This window comes from Triticum aestivum, chromosome 2B (genome assembly GCF_018294505.1).
Source record: "Triticum aestivum cultivar Chinese Spring chromosome 2B, IWGSC CS RefSeq v2.1, whole genome shotgun sequence".
Lineage (NCBI taxonomy): Eukaryota > Viridiplantae > Streptophyta > Magnoliopsida > Poales > Poaceae > Triticum > Triticum aestivum.
In genome coordinates this window covers 315,475,135-315,495,058 of record NC_057798.1, presented here as the reverse complement: position 1 = coordinate 315,495,058, position 19,924 = coordinate 315,475,135, and the positions used below count along the sequence as shown (strand labels likewise).

Genomic DNA, 19,924 nt, shown 5'->3' with positions numbered 1-19,924 from the left:
GTGGTTTGCAGCGTTAAACACCGAAGGATTAAGGACCATTGGATTTTGCTGATGAATGGGTGAGATGATTTGAATCTGCCTCTTTTTTTCTTTTACAGTGGTAGTAGATAGACAGTAGATAGATATTAGATTAGCACCGCCGAACAGACAGAGGCAGAGAGAACCAACGAAGAATGCGCAAACCAGGAAGGAAAGCGTAGTACAGTTACGAAGGCGGGTTCCGTGGAATGGAATCACAAAACGGACGGCTCAAATAGCAAGCAGCAGATAGGCCGCGCGATAGCGTAAATCCCCCGCCCCTGAGCTGCTACCTTCGCCATGGCGGCCGCCGCTGCCGCCTGCCGCCTTCTCCGGCTGGCACCGCGCCGTCTCCGGAGCCCGAGGCATTCCCTCTTTCCTACGCCACTCGCTCTCTCCTCGGGTTGGCGCCGCTACTGCGCCGCCGCGCCCCCGGTCGCGGCCGCGGCGACGCCGACGGGGGACGCCGTGGGGGAGTTCCGCCGGAGGATCAGGGTGGCGGAAGTGAAGGGCGGAGAGGACCAAGGCGCCGCTTGGGTCGGGAAGGAGCTTACCGTGCGCGGGTGGGTGCGCACCTGCCGCGCCCAGAGGACCGTGACATTCGTCGAGGTATTCTGGCTGGGTGACACTCTTGCTGCTGCTATAGTTGCCAATTTCCATGTCCATTTTCTATAGTTTCCAATTGCCATGGACTGCCTCAACTCGCCAGGCGTATAGTTAGCAAATTTGTTTCTGCGCAAATGTTGATGCTATTAGCTGCTTTGCTTGATGATCCAAGACTTCCATAGTTGAGGAAAGGTCTATCTACTCCCTCTGTTCCCAAATGTAAATCTTTTTAGAGATTCCAACAAGGGACTACATATGGAGCAAAATGAGTGAATCTACACTCTAAAATATGTCTATACATCCGTATGTTGTAGTCCATTTGAAATCTCTAAAAAGACTTATATTTAGGAACGGAGGTAGTAGTTTATATGTCCTTAACTTTGGATAGCTTGGTTTCACCTGTTGTCATGGTATGCTTGTATTTCCAGGAAAAATGGACTCTGAGCTTAGAAATATATATTTTCAGAGACTGTGTGACAATGGTTTCTCCAAATAAGATTAGGGACCCTTATATGGCCGCTAGAAAATAAGAGTAACTCTAGCAGATTCTCTACAATTTGGGCCTTTAAAACCTTCTTGCCGCTCCCTTTATAAATTTTGAAAGACTCTGGGGGTTCTGTGCAAAGAGTCTGTAAAACCAAGACTTTATAAATTTGAGCCCGCATGTGGGTAGGAGGGGAAAAAAAATCCCCTTCTTCGACCTCTCCAGGCCCCTTCTCCCCACTCCAATGGCAGCGGTCGAATATGCGGCTACAGGCAGGAGGTAGTTGAGGTGAAATTTCCTTGCCGCCAACCGCAGGACGATATAAAGTGTACTCTAGAAACTCCTCCCCAGTCTCTAAATATAAAGGCTGGTGAGCTGTTTTAGAGTGCCTTTAAAAAAAATAAGGATAGAGTGAGGTATAGGGAATCTGCCAGAGTGGAAAATTGCCCTCTCTTCTTTATAATAGCCATTATTTTACGGAAATGTTAACGCCCACACGTGTGGGCGTTTGCACATCGCCCACACGCCTCCATCACCACTCATTTTGCCACGTATGAATAGATGACATCAACAGATTTTTTTTTGGTTTTCGGCTTAAAAATGTTGTATCTCCTAAATAAAAAAGCGAACTAAAAATCCGTTTTCACCATTAAATCCGTCTCGACGAAATCTTCAAAACTAGACCCCATGTTGATATGTTTCGACGAATTTTTTTTTTTTGCCAGAAGTTGCCACGATGTTTACACTGCAGTTGCCATAGGGCTTAAACTAAAGTTGCCAGGTGGCAATTTTAGTTTGTAGATCATGGCAATTTTAGTATTTTGATGATGGCAACTCCAGTACTTTGACCATGAAAATTATTTTTTGTATGAACCATGGCAATTTTACGTGCATGTATCATGGCAATTTTAGTTTATGGTTCATGGCAAGTCTAGTTTCTTAATTCCCCGTTTTATAAATGTCAAAATTTACTTTTAAATGTAGAAGAAAATAGCTGAAACATATCATGGCAACTTCAGTGTAAACATCATGGCAATTCATATGCAATAGACATGGCAACTTTTAATCCAATTTTTTTTTCATCAAAACATATCAACATGGGATCTAGTTTCGAAGATCTCATCGCGAGGGATTTAATGGTAAAAACGGATTTTCAATCGGATTTTTCGTTTAAGAGATAAAACATTTTAAAACTGAAAATCCAAAAAGATTCCTGCATGCATGCATGCGATGACGTGGCAATCTGTTTACATTAGAGACGTATGGTGCGTCTCCCTTCCTGCCACACGTGTGGCAGTTAGCGCGACCCTTATTTTAAAGATCGGGGGAATTTAGGGAATCTGCTAGAGTTGCTCTAACAAGTCTAGACTGTGTATTCTCTTTCCACCACGTATTGGATAGCTAGCTTGAGTCCTGACTGCTACTTATACGGTTTCTTAGGGCGAGTTAGGAGTTTAGAAAATCTTTCCTTGGCCAGCCTTGTGTTAGTCATGAAAGAGACCCTCATTCTCATGCATATTATCTTTTCACCACATATTTGATAACTAGCCTGACTGCAATTTATTGGGTTTCGTAAAAGAGTTTGGAGTTTAGAAAATCTTTGTAAGGCTAGCCTTGTGCTATGACGAGAGATATCTTCATCCTCACGCAAATTCCTTTTTCCACTCTATATTTGATAACTAGCTTGGCTGGCATTTATAGGGTTTCTTAGGTGAGTTAGGAGTTTTGAATTTTTTTTTGTTGACAGTCTTGTGTATTGTGTTAGTCATGAGAGAGGCCCTCATCCTCATGAACTAGTAGAATGATTATATGGTCTTTGTATACATGATATAATGAATCCAAAGTTCCTCTTACCCTATCACATAAATACACTAGTATGGAGGCTGGACATATCTTTGGCAAGAGTCTCCTCTCGCATCGTAGGTGAATCTTTGTGGGATTCACATGGTTAACCTTTTGAAACCAAATACGTGGATAAGAGATCAGCTGAAGTAGACAAAGAGGAGACTCTACTCCCCTCCTCCCCTCGCGTCGCTCCCGCGCGCAATCGAGGTCCAAGGGGAACCCTAGCCGCCAACACAGAGCTCCCCCCGCCTACCTCTCCTCCCCTTGTCGCCGCCGGCACGTGCCGCTGGGCAAAGCTTCGCTAGTGCTGGCGGCGGCGGGGCTCTATCTCCTTCGTGCGTGGGGGCTTGGCGCGGGTTGACGAACCAGGGCGGTGGTGCGACGTTGGACCAGGGCGCTGCGGCGCACGGGCGGACTAGGCGGCGTTTCCTGGCGCCGGTCGCGTGCATGGAGGGCTGGTCGCGGCGGCGGCCGATCCAGATCTAGGGCTGGGCCCTGGCGGCGCGGGCCGAAGGTGGCGCGAGCTGCGGGCGTCTGCACCTGCCGTGGCTGCGGCTGGTGGGGGTGGAGATGCAGCGGTGGTGGTGGATGGACGTGGTGGTGGTGCGAGCTCAGGGTCGGGGACGGCGAATAGCGGCCCGACCAGATATGACCTCGCGGCGGTGCGGGCCGTGGTCGGCTTGGGCTGCGGGCGGCTGCCTCGACCGGGCCGTCTTGGCTGGTCGCGGTGGCGGCGCAGTGGCGGAGGCTCGACCCTTCTCCTCCTGCTTCATGGGGTGCTCGGATCTGTGGTTAGCGGCGCGTCTGACGGGCTCGTCTTTGGCTGGCCACGGGGCCAGAGGTGCTTCGGGGAGATGGCAGGGGTGCCTATACGGGTCTTGCTGTCGCCGGGGTAGTGACGGCAACCCAGGCCTGGTTCGAGAAATGGTGAGGTGGCTGCGGCTTAGCCGGCACCCGCCGGTGGCTTTCCCCTCCCCCGCTTCGGCTGGCTGGGCCTCGTTCTTGCCCAAAGGTGGCACTTTGCCGGCAGCAGGGCCGGTGAACCATGGTGTAGGTGGTGGGATGGTCTCGGATGTCAGGGTGACGACTCTGGTGGTGGTAGCGCGGGCTCGTGGGCGGAGCCCGTGGCTCAGGTGCTGCCCGGTGGCCATGGCCGTGTTGGTGGCGTGGTGGCCGAGGGTGTGATGTTTGGTGGCGGTGGTGCGGCGTTCGTCCCATCTGCCGGTGGCGGCGAGCTACGGCCGGGGTGAAAACCTGTTTTGTCTTTGGGCAGTCCGGCGGTGGCGATTGTCATCGTCGCTCATCATGTAGCTCTAGGGGAAACCCTGATCCTCGGATCGGGTGGTGGCGGCGCTCTGGTGTCGTGACCTTCCTGAAGGCGCCGCCTTGGAGCTCACGGTTCGTCATACGCGGCTTCTTCTCCTCACGGCAGCGTGTTCACGATGGAGGACCCCGGTAGCTTGTAGTGGTAGGGGTGGTGTTGCTGTACTCAGCTCCTATGTATCCGGCCTTGGGGGTGTGCGTGTGTTGGGGTGGCGTGTGTTATAAACTTGGCTCCTACGTACTTTGAGAATATTTATTTTTATTCATTTGCTAGCATGATTATAAACTTGGCCAATGTGTTGCATTAGTGACTGAAAAATTAATGCAACTAATTTTTGTCATATGATGGGGTATTATTATTTTTCTTCAAGGGTATAATAAATCCTGAAACTATATTATTTAGGTTAATGATGGATCTTGCTTGTCCAATATGCAATGTGTGTTAACTCCTGAAACAGAAGGCTATGACCAGGTATGCACTTGTCTACTTGCTGGATCTAGAAGATAGAACATGTTGTATTACTAAACTGTAACTGTTTGGAGGTGCATAGAGTATAAATGCTGTTTACGCTATGCATCTTCCATTATTCTTATTGTCAGGAAAAATATGTTGATCAATCCAGCCTTGGCGCAGTGGTAAAGCTGCTGCCTTGTGACCATGAGGTCACGGGTTCAAGTCCTGGAAACAGCCTCTTGCAGAAATGTAGGGAAAGGCTGCGTACAATAGACCCAAAATGGTCGGACCCTTCCCCAGACCCTGCGCAAGCAGGAGCTACATGCACTGGGGCTGCCCTTATCAATCCAATGGTTACATTGTGAAAGCAGCTGGGCTCACTCTGATATTTGCTCTATGCCACCAACAAATCTTAATCAGATTGGCAATACTTCTGTTATATATTTTAATATCCACTTGGACAAGGACACAGTAACTTAAAGAATAAAGAGTTACTGACGTGCCTCCAGCATGCACGTCAACTCTGGGCTTGTTGTGCATAGTAAACTTTATTTGAATGGGATAAAGTAGTGAAGAATTACCCATAATTTTGGATGGTGTGATCTGTCAATTTTGTCTATGCTTCTTATTATACATAGAAGTAGTTGCTGTTAATGCTTAAATGATTGTAATACATTTCACTGGTTAATCTTTTTGATGATGGATGTCAGATAGACTCTATCAATACAGGGGCCTCAGTGTTAGTGGAGGGAGTTGTAGCAAGCAGCCAAGGTGGTAAGCAGAAAGTGGAGCTAAAGGTTTCAAAGATCATTGTGGTAAGTGTTTCATTCTGCTTATTTTTCTTTACTTTTCCTTTTTGCAGTGAATGCCTCCAAAATTTCGGCTTGAATTCTGCATTTCTGCTTAAACATCAATACTTCCTATTTTGCACGGGAAATAGTTGCTAAGTACTACCTCTGTCCGGGTTTATTAATCCCCACCGTATCTTGGCCAAAGTTTGATCACATATTTGACTAGCAAAACATTAATGTATGTCATAAAAAATTATATTGTTGGATTCGTATTTGAATGTAGTTTCCATTGATATTATTTTTGCTACGTATAACTTATATTTTATTAGTTAAAGTTATGGTCAAAATATGACCCAAAATACGAGGGGGACTAGTAAGTTACGATGTCTCTTTTGAATGGTAATGTCGCTAATAAGGATTGTTACAGCCAAGTTGTTACGTGCACAAATATAGGATTAGGTAATATTCTAGTAATAAATATGTATTATTTAAAATTGGGAGGAGAGTTATTTAGACAGGGAAGAGAGTTATTTAGATAGGAAAGAGAGAGGATTAGAATTAGAGATCGAAGCTGTATCCTTTGGTTGTTACTTAGGGCTCTAGTTTTATGAGGGACATCTGGCAGACTCTACTAGTCTGTCGATGAACTATTTGGTGGATTAACAAGAAATAGCCTAAACAGAGGATGATCACGAAAGATTTCCGTCAACTTTAGATAAACGTTTCATGTCAGCCAGAACATGGGGCTAGGGTTTATACCTGGATACAGGAAGGTGAGCTCTACCTGCCCAGATCCGCGGCTTAAATAGCCTAACAAGCGCTAAAAGAAGAGAAATGCACTGAAAAGTAAAAGTGGAGCTACAGTGCTCCTTGTCAGATTTTAAACAGGGACGGGTGAAGCCTTGTGAGCCGTTGGATGCTTGATGAAGGGTGGAGGAGCGTAGTAACTCTCGTCGAACCGGTACGCTGTCATTGGATGCTAATCGGACGGCATAGGTGAGTCGAAGATGGCGCGCTCCAGCAGGTGTCCAGAATGTTCAGTTAGAAACAGTAAAACTGTCGAATTTTCAGTTAAGACCGCAGGGGCCTGGCAATTCCGCCTTCTCGAGCTCAGACTTGTCCACTAGGCTGCCTTATGAATGAAAGTTGAGCCTTCCCAATTAGCTTGTTCTTGAGGCAAGTTCTTCCACTTAATCAACCATTGCAGCACTGGTATGCTGATTTCTCCCTGCACCCTTGGTATGCTCTTTCTCTCCAGCAGAGCTTCAGGCTCAATGAGAATTGTGTCATCTGGGTTGAGCAGGGGCAGTTACGGGTTTGGTACAACTGCCGCACCAAGGTGCTTCTTTAATTGGTTCACATGGAAGGTGTCATGTAATTTGCAATTATCTGGAAGGAGTAACCTATAGGAGACAACACCCACTTTTGTCAGTACTCTAAATGGGGAGTGTAACTTCAAGTGTTTGTGAATGCTGGGAGAGGTGTGTCTGTAAGGTTGGAGTTTTATATAGACCATGTCTCTCACTGACAGCACTCTTTCCACTCTTTTCTTGTCTGCAAAGTATTTCATTCTTTCATTAGTTTTCAGAAGATTTTGCTTGTTGGCAATTTCTTCCTGAGTGAGAATAAAATTTGGTGTTTGCTCAGGAGGATATAGGCTGCTTCAGCAATCATGTTTGGAGGTCTACCATACACAGCTCGGAATGGTGTCATTTTGAGGGATGTGTGGTAGCTTGTGTTGTACCACCACTCAGCAAGAGATAGCCAATTGTTCCACTTAATTGGTTGTGCAAAGGCCATACACCTTAAGTAATTTTCCAATCGTTGGTTTACTCTTTCTGTTTGGGCATCAGTTTGTGGATAGTATGATGTATTGAAGTGGAGTTTGACATCCATTGCTTTAACCATTTTCTGCCACAGAGCACTAGTAAAATCCTGTCTCTGTCTGTCACAATCACAGAAGGAAGCCCATGTAATTTAAAGATGTTATCAATGAGAGCTCTTGCCACAGATAGGAGAGTAATTGGGTGAGTCATTGCTACAGATAGGACATGATTTACCCAGGTTTGGGCCCTCCGGGAGGAGTTAAGACATTACTCCTTCCTCTGATGGTTGTATTGCTCGAGTACTCAACGACAATCGGGAGGATCGCTGAGAGATCGTTTTCCTGGGTTTAAAGCTCTCGTCCTTGGCGATGGACAGGAAGAGGATGGTGGTAGCTGTGAACCCTAGCTCTAGGATGATCTGACATGTGTTGGATTACCCGAGAAGGACCCCAGCTTGCCTTATATACCTGGCCGAGCTAGGGTTACATGGCGGGGGTCGGATGGCCGGTGGGCTCGTGCCCCTTGGTCCTGCCAGACTACGCCGTGCGCTGGTGACTTCCTGCTTTGGTGTCTCCCAAGTTGATGGGGCCCGGGTTGATGCTTGGGCCCAAATGGCTGACTTGGCACCTTGATAGAAGGCATGGCCATGGTACCCGGCTGGCGTCCCTGCTGGCATGCCGGGGTGACATCCCCTCGTCACTAGCTATCAGTATATTATCTCCCTCCTTTGTCCTCACTAATCAATGTTCTACTACCCAATCTACTAGGCCGCACTGTCTGCCCATCTTTAGTGGTGGTTACCCAGTTTGTTTGATAAGTGAAGCCTCCTACTATGAGTAATTTTTTTGATGAATTTTAAGTTGTAACATACATGGCAGGAAGACTTTGTCCTCTTCGCTATCTTTAGGAAACTCTGATGAACTGATAATGTTGATTGTGCATCCGCAGTTGCCTTGTTGTTTTGTCAGGTTGTAGACAAAAATCACAGATAAACATACTTCTATTTTTCTTGTGTATTCTGATATTTTTTTTTTACCTTTTCATCTTGTAGATTGGGGAGAGTGATCCCACATCTTTTCCTATACAGAAGAAACGAGCATCAAGAGAATTTCTGAGGACTGTGGCACATCTCCGTCCTCGGACAAACACTTTTGGTGCAGTATGGTCTTACTCATTGTCCGCTCTTCCATTTTTCTGGTTCTTTTCCTTATTCTTGAGGAATTACCAAGTTTGATAATGTTTTGACTTTTGTGTTCAGTTTAGAGATGCATAAGCCATGAGTCGTATATATTATTTATGCCCTTTTGTTCCATTGCTTGACCACAGACTTGCCTGCTGTTTCTATTAAATCAGCTTATAAGCTAGTATGCAAGTTATAGCATGGTTGGTTATGCAAAGAATTCGGAATAGGCTACTATATGTAGCCCTGCTGAGCAGTTTGACAAATTTAGCAATGCAAACCATTTGTAGGACTGCAGCAGATACGCCAAGGCAATGTGTGTGATTCTCTTGTTTTTATTGATAGTTTTATGTGTTAACACAAAATGAATTCTGGTTTGGAGCATGTCTTTCTTACGATGCAGTTACAGATAAGCTAGGGCTTCTATGCTTCTTCCCTATATAAATTTCTAAGGTGGATTTCTTACTGACCTTTGGTGCTCATTTAGGTGGCAAGAGTAAGAAATGCTCTGGCATATGCAACTCATAAATTTTTTCAAGACAGTGGATTTATTTGGGTATCAAGCCCTATTATTACTGCCTCAGATTGTGAAGGAGCGGGGGAGCAGTTCTATGTCACTACTTTGGTTAGTATTTCTTCAATAAGCTTCTATAGATAGATTAGGTGTGTTTTAAAACTTGTTGTGTGGAATGTTGCTCACCATGTGTTTCTGAGTGCTGATTTGTTGTGTTCATATCTAGTATCTAGTATCTAGTATCTAATATACCTAAGAAGTTCATCCCCAATCCCCATATCTTATTTTTCGCAGCCTATCCACCTTATCACACATGCCCCACGCATGGCACCTCCCATTTTAAATGCACGTGCAAGTCATCCACATCATCAAGTGCATGTAACCAATCAATGTTTCACTTTCCAATTTCCACCACACACACGCCTTCCACATCATCAAGCGTCATGCAACCATTCAACTTTCCACTTTCCACCACATGCAAGCCCTCGACATCATCAAGCACATGAACCACATCATTAATTTTTATTTTTATGTTTCAACAATAAATAATTGAACCTGAATGTCACAAGACAATATAACATGCATCCACCCTCCATTTGCCTCTAAGTTGAATGTGGTGCAGTACTATTCTCATATATTATAATTTTATTTTTGATAAGTTCATTGCTAAAAAATTCCGCAGCAACGTGCAGGGTGTTATCTAGTTGTAATAATATTTACCGCCAAACTGAATGAGTATTTTTTAATGTTAAGCACAAGCAATAAACTATTTTGGTTTGTCAGTTGGCTTATCCTCATGTACAGAATATACATGTTGTTTTCGTTATTTCACACCTTTGTAGCTGATTAGAAAAACTTCACATTGTGTTATCAATGATGGAAGTAGATGATCTTTGCAACTGGAATTAGCGCCCAAATGATAATGTCTGTTGCATCAGAGGGGATTATCCCCGTGCTAATGTTTGGTGTTTTCTGAACAAGTCTTATTGCTTGACTAAAAAAAGGCTGCGACTTATTCCGTATGCAACTAGGATAAGACTAGGACCAGCTAACTGAGTACCACTAGGGAACACCCTAACCAATATGGAGGACTTTGCTGATTCTGACTTTGACTAGGGCTATCACTATGACTTGGAAGCTTGTTCCACTGCTTCTGGTGCTAACTCTCGCTGAGGCTGACACTGGTAGATCTTTCCCAAGAGCATTCACAATAGAAGTGCAAGATAATCACTGAATGAGTGCACTACTAGATCAGTGGGTATTTGTCATTTATTCATTTTCGAACGAAATCCAAGTTCCAGTTATGATGATGTCAAGTTATTGCACCATTGTCGGTCTACACATATTTTGTTATCCATATCTGAAAAGATGGTTTTCCATTGAATGATGAGACGCTCTATACTTTGGCATTTTACTAGTTTTTCCTCATATAATCGTGTTTAAATTGTTTGATTTTATTTCCTTCTGTATTGCAGCTTTCAAATAGTGCTGAAGGAGGCTGCCTAGTCAACAGCATTCCTTCGAAGGATGGAAGGGTCGATTGGTCACAGGTAGTGGTCAAATGTCAAGCACCCTTTACTCCCTATAAGCAATTTTTTATCTGTATCATTCTGGTGATGTATGCTATTTTTTTGAGAAAACGCAAAGACTTTGCGTTTCTTTTCATTGAAAAGTGGGGGAACAGGTTACACGCCTCCTAGGAGGTGGTTAGCAGTTTATTTTACAATGATCTTAGTGGACATCCCAGGTGCTAGGGATCACCAATCGGAGGCTTGAAGCCCCGGCCCGAACCCATAAGGCGGCCTCTGCTTTAATTCTCTCTGTTAGCAGGTGCACTGATGGTTGATCCCCTTCGAAGACACATGCGTTTCGTTGTTTCCAGATCATCCATCCCGTCAAGAGCGTTGTGGATGCCAGTCCCTTGCGGAGTGGCTTGGGGGTGAGTGCCTTGGCAGCAAGCCACCATTCGGAGATGGAAGCGTCCCGGTCAGGTGGTCTGCACGTCATCCTTAGCCAGGCAAGGGTGTCGTGCCATACCTGCCTCGAGAAGGGGCATGTGACGAGAAGGTGTTGCATCGTCTCTGGTTCCTGGTCGCAAAGGACGCAGCGGGGGTGGTGCTGCAGGCCACGGCGTTGTAGTCTTTCGGCTGTCCAGCATCTGTCCAGGTTGGCTAGCCAATGAAGAAACTTCACTTTTGGCGGAGCCCAGGTCTTCCAGATCAGTGTCGAGGCGCTGCAGCTGGTAGATCCCTGGAAAGTGGCAAGGTAGCATGATTGGGCAGTGTACCTCCCGCTCGCACTCCATTTCCAGACGAGCTGGTCCGGCTCTTCTGAGAGGGTAGTCTGTTGGATCGCATGCCATAGTAGGAGATATTGGCCAATCTCATGAACGCCCAGGTTGCCATGGATATCGCGAGCCCAAGCATGGTCGTGCAGCCCGTCGGCAACGCAACGGATCTTTCGGCGTCGCTTGGGGATGCAGGCATAGAGGTTGGGGGCGATTTCCTTCACCGATTTCCCTCCGACCCAGCGGTCTTCCCAGAATAGTGCCTGTTGGCCATTGCCAATGGTCACGGTGGTTGAGGCAAAGAACAGGCCGCGTTCCTCGTCAGAGAACTGCAGGTCGAGGCCAGCCCAAGCACACCCGTCGTCAGTCCTGCTGAACCACTGCCATCTAAGGCGCAGTGCAAGCCCTGCGCGCTCGATATCTTGGACGCCGAGGCCGCCAAGGGAGAGTGGTCGACAGACACGTCTCCAGATGACATGGCAGTTTCCCCCATTGGCGGCGGCGCGCGCCTCCCAAAGGAAGACGCGCTGAACCTTCTCCAGTTGCTTGATGATCTTCTTGGGGGGCGCGAACACGAGCAGCTGGTGGATAGGGATGGCGGAGAGCACAGACTTGACAAGTGCAAGCCGCCCAGACTTGTTCATGAGACGCGATTTCCAGCAAGGTAGCTGTGCAATGACCCTGTCGACGAGGGGCTGTAGCTGCGTGCAGGCTAGCCGTCTGACAGTGAGGGGGATTCCCAGGTACATCAGCGGCAGGTCTGCGATCTGGCAGCCCAGTGTCGTGGGAACGATTCCGACAATAATAAGGGATAGGGTAAAGGAGCATGATCTATCGAGATGCATATGGGTGACGCAGTGGTTTTAGCGAGTTCGGGCCTCTCGAGGTGGAGATGACAGCCCTACGTCTCGTGCTCCGGAGAGGCTTTGTTTTATCTGATTATGTATCCGGAGATTACAATGTGTGTGAGAGAGAGAGGAACGGATACCCATGCCTGTGCTAAGTCCTGAGACTAATGGCGAGAGAGAGAGCCAGGGAGAGGAATGAGAGGAGAAAAAGCCCCCATGTCTAGTGGTTTGGGGTGGCTTATATAGAGTGCGCCACCCCCTCACCTCTTATGTTACAAAGTGGGGGCGTTAATGCCATAACTTAGCCTACTACTAAGATGATGCTTGGAGTGCCTTGTCGACTGTTGGTCTTCGCATATCCGAGTGAGATTAGGTGCTCCGAGTGGAATGAGTTCGTCGAGTGGAGTGCTATGCTCCGAGTGGCTTGATGGTCATCCGAGTGGATGGTTTGTCGTTTGTCCGAGTGATGCTCTGGGCCCATCTGATATGTGGACCCGTGCTTTATGATCTTTGACCCTTCGTGGGCCTACCTGTTATGTATGTCCCCAACACCCAGCTCGGTGGCGACGAATGTGCTAACCTCCTGGTTGCAGTGTAGCAGCGTGGCCGAACTCTTGTGATAATTGACCAGCAGCCCGGAAGCCTTGCCGAAGAAGTGTAGGATGGCCTTGACCACCATTATGTCCCTCGGCATAGGGTGGCAGAAAAGACCCACATCATCGGCATAAAGTGAGATCACCGGGATTGATCGTCGCGGGTGTAGTTGTTGCAAGATGCCCGAGGCGACGTCGTGCTTGATAAGGCGGCCCAAGGCGTCTACCGCAAGGACGAAAAGCTGTGGCAACATGGGGTCGCCCTGCCGTAGCCCGCAACGATGCCAGATTGGGGGGCCGGGTTCGCCATTCATCAGGACCTTCGTGCTCGCAGTTGAAAACAGCACGGCCAACCAATCCAAGAACCAGTACCAAAACCGTATTGGCGCAGAACCTCGAACAGGAAGGGCCATGAGATGGTGTCAAAGGCCTTTGCCAGGTCGAGCTTGAGCAACACCCTCGGCGCATGGAGCTGGTGCAGGAGGCGCATGGACTGTCGGACGAGGACGAAGTTGTTGTGCAGGGATCGACCGGAGATGAAGGCATTTTGGTTGGCGCTCACGAGGCTGCCGAGCCCGGGCCCAAGACGCACAGAGAGCACCTTTGCAAAGACCTTGGCGACAAGATGGATCAGGCTGATGGGGTGATAGTCGCCGATCCCTTGTGCGTCCGGTGTATGCTATTGCACATGCTGTTTGATTTAACTGCTGTTGATGTAATCTTAATGCTTCCAATGTTTTGTCTTTTCCTTTAACAATGGTTATTTGCATCCACATATGCTAGGATTTCTTCTGCAAACCAGCATTTCTGACGGTGTCTGGACAACTGAATGGCGAAACATATGCTTCAGCTCTATCTGATGTAACTTCTGTCTGCCTGATTTGTTTGAAACAGCTAACACTGTAGTTTTTGCCAGCTGTAACCAATCTTCTCATTTCCTTGTGGTCATCCCTTTCTACAGATTTACACATTTGGTCCCACATTTAGGGCTGAAAATTCAAACACTTCAAGGCATTTGGCTGAATTTTGGGTATTTAAACATTCTTCTACATTTGTATTTTGAGAAACTTACATTTGTGAACATTGAATTTACAGCTTTTTTTGTGTCATGTGTTCTGTGGAAGATGATTGAGCCTGAACTTGCCTTTGCTGATCTAAATGATGACATGGCGTGTGCAAGTGCATATCTCCAGTATGTAGTAGGTGCCCTTGTCTATAGCATGTTGCTTGATACTTTGTGCTTCAGATATGGATGCTCCATGTTTATTTTCAAGCAGATGTCTACACTTACATCATTTACGTAATTACTGTTCTGTTCAATGCAGGTAAAGTATATTCTTGAGAACTGCAAAGAAGATATGGATTTTTTTGATACGTGGGTTGAGAAAGGGATCATAGATAGACTAAATGTATACATGTTATTTATAGCTTCCTTCTGTTGTTGCATATATGGAAGTGGTGTGTATGTCTTTGGTTACGACTGCTGAAATATTGATATGTTTCTTGCTCCCAGAATGTAGCTGAGAAAAACTCTGTTCAGATGTCATATTCTGATGCTATCAAGCTACTTATTGGGTCCAACAAGAAATTCGAGTTCCCGGTAATTCATGACTTATATCAATAATGTTCTCATTGGTACCCACAGTACAATTTTGGAACTTAGATTCATTGATAGTCTATGGAAGTTCAAGCAAATGCTTTTGTATAATTAAAAGTTGGCTGCATGCTTAGCTTGTTTATTGCCAACTCATGGGATTGTAGTTGGGGTACGCTGTCTTTCTGGCTTCAGTGTTGGATGAAATCGCCATGTTAATGTTGAATGGATAAATTTTGTTTGCTTGTTATTGAGGATGATGTGTTCCATTCGTATTAGTATGTGCAAAATTATCCGTCTTTCTGCTTGTACAGACTTAAGCTCCACATACTGCGAAGTCTTGTTGTATCTTTATTTATATTTTAATGCCCTTTTCTTGAGCAAGCAAGGGTGAAAAACAGAAATGCTAATGATTATTATTATATATAACTAAAAAGGATCTTTCTGATTCTTCTGAAATACCTTCCACAGGTGAAGTGGGGTTTGGATCTGCAAAGTGAGCATGAAAGATATATCACAGAAGTCGCATTTGGCGGCAGTCCTGTAATAATTAGAGATTATCCGAAGGTTTGTAATGCACACTTTGCAGTATTTATCTGGTTCAGCAAGAATTTAATAATATCTTAAACTAACTGGCATGGTCTTTAGGAAATCAAAGCTTTCTATATGCGACAAAATGATGACGGGAAAACAGTTGCGGCAATGGATCTATTGGTTCCTCGGGTAAGCCCATAGGCAAAACCTGAAACATTGCATCCTAGTAAACTTCTTAGTATATGAACGAATCAAGTTCAAGAGAAGCTTTTATGAATTTGAAGGAATAACTTTGTCATCATATTTATGTTGTGTTCAATTTCAGGTAGGTGAACTCATTGGAGGAAGCCAAAGAGAAGAACGACTTGATTACCTTGAAGCTCGGCTGGATGAATCAAATCTTAACAAAGATAGCTATTGGTGGTATTTGGATTTGCGGCGATATGGATCAGGTTAAGTATCGTAACCATGCAGAAGTTGATAACATGTGACAATGCAATTATCTTGCTTTTTGTTTGTTTGTTTGTAGCAGATGATTCCAAAATTCGTAGGTAGCTAGTACTCATATATCCTCAGTGTAGCCTGCTTTTTGTTCTTGTCATGGGAGCTAACGAACTTGAACCTTTCCTGTTACAGTTCCTCATGCTGGTTTTGGCCTTGGATTTGAACGGCTTGTACAGTTTGCAACCGGAATAGACAACATCAGAGACGCCATTCCATTTCCCAGGGTTCCTGGTTCTGCGGAGTTTTAGCACTTGAAGAGTATCCGTGTATAATCTCTAAAAGCATTCTTGCCTGGGACTTGAAGAAAACCTTACGTTGATTTGTCATTGTAAAGAGTTTACCTGACTGATTTCTAATCTGCAGGAGCGCACTGTATCATCAAATTCCCTTGCAAATTCGTCGAATGCTGGGATTTTAGTCGATGAATTCTTTGTGTACGTCCCTATTCAGTAAATAAACAATTTTGCCTTGGGGACTGATACCAGACTCATTATGATAGCCACTTTTATCCTGTTGTCTGGTTCTGCCATAACACTCAAAAGATTCACCTTGAAGGAAACATTTGTTATTTATCTGTTTCCGGTATGACCAACAAGCTTCAAGCTTGAAATTACTGGAGCTAGGCGCAAGGCAACTTTATTTTTACTTTTTTATTTTTAGAAAAAAGACGCAGCTGAGTCCAATGACTCGCACCTTGCCCGACTTTGAATTAACAAAGCCATCAACCTTGGCTAGGATACAACTGCAACATACAACTGATAAGAGCAATTGAAAGCAGAAGGATACAAAGGCGCGGGAAAGAAGCTAATAAGGCCTCAAACGCTTCGCACAGGAAGGATATACAAAGAAACTAAGAGCTAAAAACGTCAAGGTCCTCTTTCGCAGCTGAACCATAACAAGTAGCATAGCATGCCGACACTGGAGTAGAAATGAGCAAGCATCGACATGGCGTGCCATCACCAAACACTAAGGACCCCAACGCAAACCCTTCATCCAAATCCGTCTTTGGAGGAGGCCACAACTTCCTTGCCTTGATCGCAAGGCGCCGCAACCTTGGAAGACTGAAATGATGGATGAATGCCACCGAAGTATCACTTAAAGAGGGTTTGCGCACACCTGATGCGCCGTCTTGGCACTCCGAGAGCAAGCAGAGGCCACGCTGCATACGGCGAGGCCACATCGGAGGAAAAACAGATGCTTGGACGAAGTAGAGCACACTAGCTGCAGCCGCCAACAAACCCAACAGTGCCCACCACCGCAGAGCTCCCAAGACGGCGCCTTCAAGAAGGAAACGATGCAGAGCGCCGCCGCCACCCACCGCGGTTAGGGTTTTCTCCCGGAAGGCTCTGGGAAAGGAAGAGGTGGAGCAGACATGACCGACGTCTCCATGAAGAACTACGACACCCTCGGGCGGCGGCGTCGTCGTGGCTGGCCAAAGCCAACCAGGGATTTCTCCCGGTCTGGATCCCCACCACCAGCTCCCATCGCAGCCCGGACGAAGGCCAACTAGCACGCCAACGCGGCACCAATCCGGAGGGTAGGGAGCACACTGAACATGGGAAGAAGAGCAGCAGGCAGATCTAGCGCCGCCAGCCACCAGGGTTGCGCGCCGAAGCCCCATTCCACCGGAAGCCCGCCATTCGCATGGCCAGGCCACCAACACCACGCCTACCCCACCGCCAATCCAATGGAGTCTCGCCGGAAGGGCCGCCGCCCCAAATCCAGAGAGCCATGCTCACCCATCTCCGAAGAGACGAGCAGCTCGAACGAAGCCGGCCCCTCCAGCCACCACAACGAGCACCACTCCGCGGCCCCACCCCAGGCCAGACCCCTCCAAGCACCCCAACGCCATGATCCAGATCGGGTCGCTTCAAGCAGAGGAAGCGACCCACCGGACGGGGAAGCAACCAGCAATGGCCTGGCCTGCCCCCCAGCCGGCCGGCCGGTGGCAGGAGGCAAGGCCCCAGCCCGCGGGGAGGCCACCTGGACAAGATCTAGCGACGGTGATCTCCACGCAGCCCCGCGCCACCGAGGATGAAGCGGGCGAGTAGGGAGGGGGCCAACGCGGGGATGGACGGAGGAGGAGGTGGCTGTTAGATGTGTATATTCTCTTTTCGGTATATCCCCATTGTATAAGGGGTTTCATGCACTTCACCACACATGTATATGTAATGGCCTTTGGCCCTCAGTAAAGTCACCTGCTCATTATCCAACATGGTATCAGATGCTAGGTTAGCTTCTTGCCCCTGCATGATGTAACTCTGTGCGCCTCGTTCCTAGCCTGCTTGTCTCCGGCCGTCCAGCCGCTGCCTCTCCAGCCGTTCGGCTGCTGCCTCTTCATCCCGGCTCTACTGCTCCTCCAGCAGGACGCCGTCTCTCCCGGCCATTGCGTCGGACAGCCGCTCCGTTCGGCCGCTGTTTCGTTCGCCCGCTGCTCCCGTCCAGCCGCTGACCTGCTTGGTCGTTGCTCCGCGGCATCTCGCCCGGCCGCCCCAGCCCTGTCCAGCCAGCCTCGCCCAGACCCCTCGCCTGGCTGCTGCGGGCACTGGCCGCCTGGTGCTGCTCGTCCGGCCGCTGTGGGAGCTGCGGGCTCTCGATCCCTCTTGGATCGATCCTCCCACGAGCGAGCGCTCACTCCAGCGAGCGTGTGGGGCCTTCCCACGAGCGGGCGCTTGATCCAGCGAGCGGGTGCTCGATCCCCTCGATCCCGCCTGATCCCGATCGGGATTTCCCGTTCCCGTTGACCAAAAAAAGCAGAAACAACAGAGAGACTTTCTCATGTCTTCTTCGGGCTATGTAGCTGTCCCCCGGTGCTCAGTGATCTTTGATGGCACCAACTATGCTGAGTTTGCGGGCTTCATGCGTATCCATATGCGCGGTCTTCTGTTGTGGGGCGTTCTCTCTGGCGAGGTACCCTGTCCGCCCTGCCTTGTTGCTCCGGTAGCTCCTATCCCGTCAGTCCCGCCGCTGCTTGCTGCTGATGCTTCTCAGGCTGATAGGGATGCAACCAAGGCTCTTGATGATGCTGCAGTTGACGCCTATGATCAGCAGGTATCTGCCTATTCTGATGCTCTTTCTGTCTACCGGGATGATCTGTCTGCTTACACTCAGTGGTGCAATGATGATGCTCGAGCTGCTGCTGTTCTCACGGCGAGTGTCCTCCCTCAGTTTGCTTCGGAGTTCATGGGCCTCGGCACTGTTGCAGCGATGTGGTCCTATCTTTGTCAGCGCTATCAGCCCTCTGGAGATGCTCTATACCTCTCTATGGTGCGTCAGGAGCATGCTCTTCAGCAGGGTGACTTGTCTGTGGATGAGTTCTATTCACAGTGCTCTGCCATCTGGCGTCAGCTTGACTCACTATGGACAGTTGTTTGTGGAACTTGCCATTGCTGTCAGACTACGTGGTCTAACTTGGAGTTTCAGAGGGTTCATGAGTTCTTATCTCGTCTCCGCTCTGAGTTTGAGCCTCGCCGTGCTCACTTGCTTGTTCGTGGTCGTGTTCCTCTCTCAGAGGTGCTTGCCGAGCTTCATGCTGAGGAGACCAGCCTTCACTCTACAGGGTTGCTAGCGGTTCCGTCTGTGTTGGCTGCTCGGGCTCCACTGTCGTCTGCTCGGCTCACTACTCCACCGCTCCTACGTACACCTTCAGGAGGGGTGGGTCGCTCTCCTTATGCTGAGAAGGGCCGGTCACGCCGTGACACCTTCAGTGGCTACTGCTCTCGGCCAGGTCATCCAGAGTCTGATTGCCGTGAGAAGAAGCGAGACCAGAGGCGCTCCTCTCCCAGTGGGACAACTGGATCTTCCTCGACTCCGTCACTCACTGACCAGGACATTGTTCGGCTTATACGCCTTCTGGCTTCCTCTGGTTCTTCACCGACAGGTTTTGCTGCTGCTGTGACTGCTTCCACCACTTCATCACTGTCGGCACCTACACCGTCAGGTACATCTTCATGGGTTCTGGACTCTGAGACTTCCTTTCATATGTCCTCTGATTCTTTAGCGTTGTCTTCCCTTCGCCCTCTTGATTCTCCTATTAATGTTCTTACTACCGATGGCACATCTCTTCCTGTTGCTAGTCGTGGTATTCTTTCCACTCCATCTTTTTTTGTTCCTAGTGTTTCACATGTTCCTCGCCTTACCATGAATCTTTTTTCTGTTGCACAACTTACTGATTCTGGTTGTCGGGTCATTCTTGATACAGATTCTTGCTCCATTCAGGATCGTCGCACCAAGGTTTTGGTTGGTGCTGGCCCCCGGCACCGTGAGTCCGAGGGTCTTTGGGAAGTTGACTGACTTTGTGTTCCTTCCGCTGCCACCACTTCAGTCAGCTCTCATGCTCTTGCTGCCTCTTCGTTTGCGTCCTTCCAGCAGTGGCATCATTGCCTTGGTCACATCTGTGGCTCTCGCTTGTCTTCCTTAGTGCGCCAGGGCCTATTAGGGTCTGCATCTGGAGATGTTTCTTTACCTTGTAATGGTTGTAGACTTGACAAATAGACCCAGTTACATTATCCTACCAGTCAGTC

General features: G+C 47.8%; 1 protein-coding gene across 1 annotated transcript; it reads left to right on the top strand.

Moving 5' to 3' along the window:
• Nucleotides 1-267: 267 nt before the first annotated feature.
• Nucleotides 268-15,880, top strand: LOC123044818 (asparagine--tRNA ligase, chloroplastic/mitochondrial). Its single transcript, XM_044467697.1, has 15 exons — nt 268-627; nt 4,680-4,748; nt 5,441-5,545; nt 8,399-8,506; nt 9,015-9,152; nt 10,517-10,591; nt 13,553-13,630; nt 13,731-13,799; nt 13,894-13,968; nt 14,095-14,178; nt 14,283-14,369; nt 14,835-14,930; nt 15,012-15,086; nt 15,223-15,349; nt 15,534-15,880. Exons 1-15 carry the CDS (start codon nt 319-321, stop codon nt 15,647-15,649), a joined length of 1,611 nt encoding a protein of 536 aa, XP_044323632.1. The 5' UTR covers nt 268-318; the 3' UTR covers nt 15,650-15,880.
• The last annotated feature ends 4,044 nt before the right edge of the window (nt 15,881-19,924 follow it).

Coding starts and splice junctions, on each gene's coding strand:
- LOC123044818 (XM_044467697.1), top strand. CDS start 319: ATGGCGGCCGCCGCTGCCGCCTGCCGCCTTCTCCGGCTGGCACCGCGC. Junction 13,631..13,730: donor ATGCTTCAGCTCTATCTGAT/GTAACTTCTGTC, acceptor CCCTTTCTACAG/ATTTACACATTTGGTCCCAC. Junction 14,179..14,282: donor GGATCATAGATAGACTAAAT/GTATACATGTTA, acceptor TCTTGCTCCCAG/AATGTAGCTGAGAAAAACTC.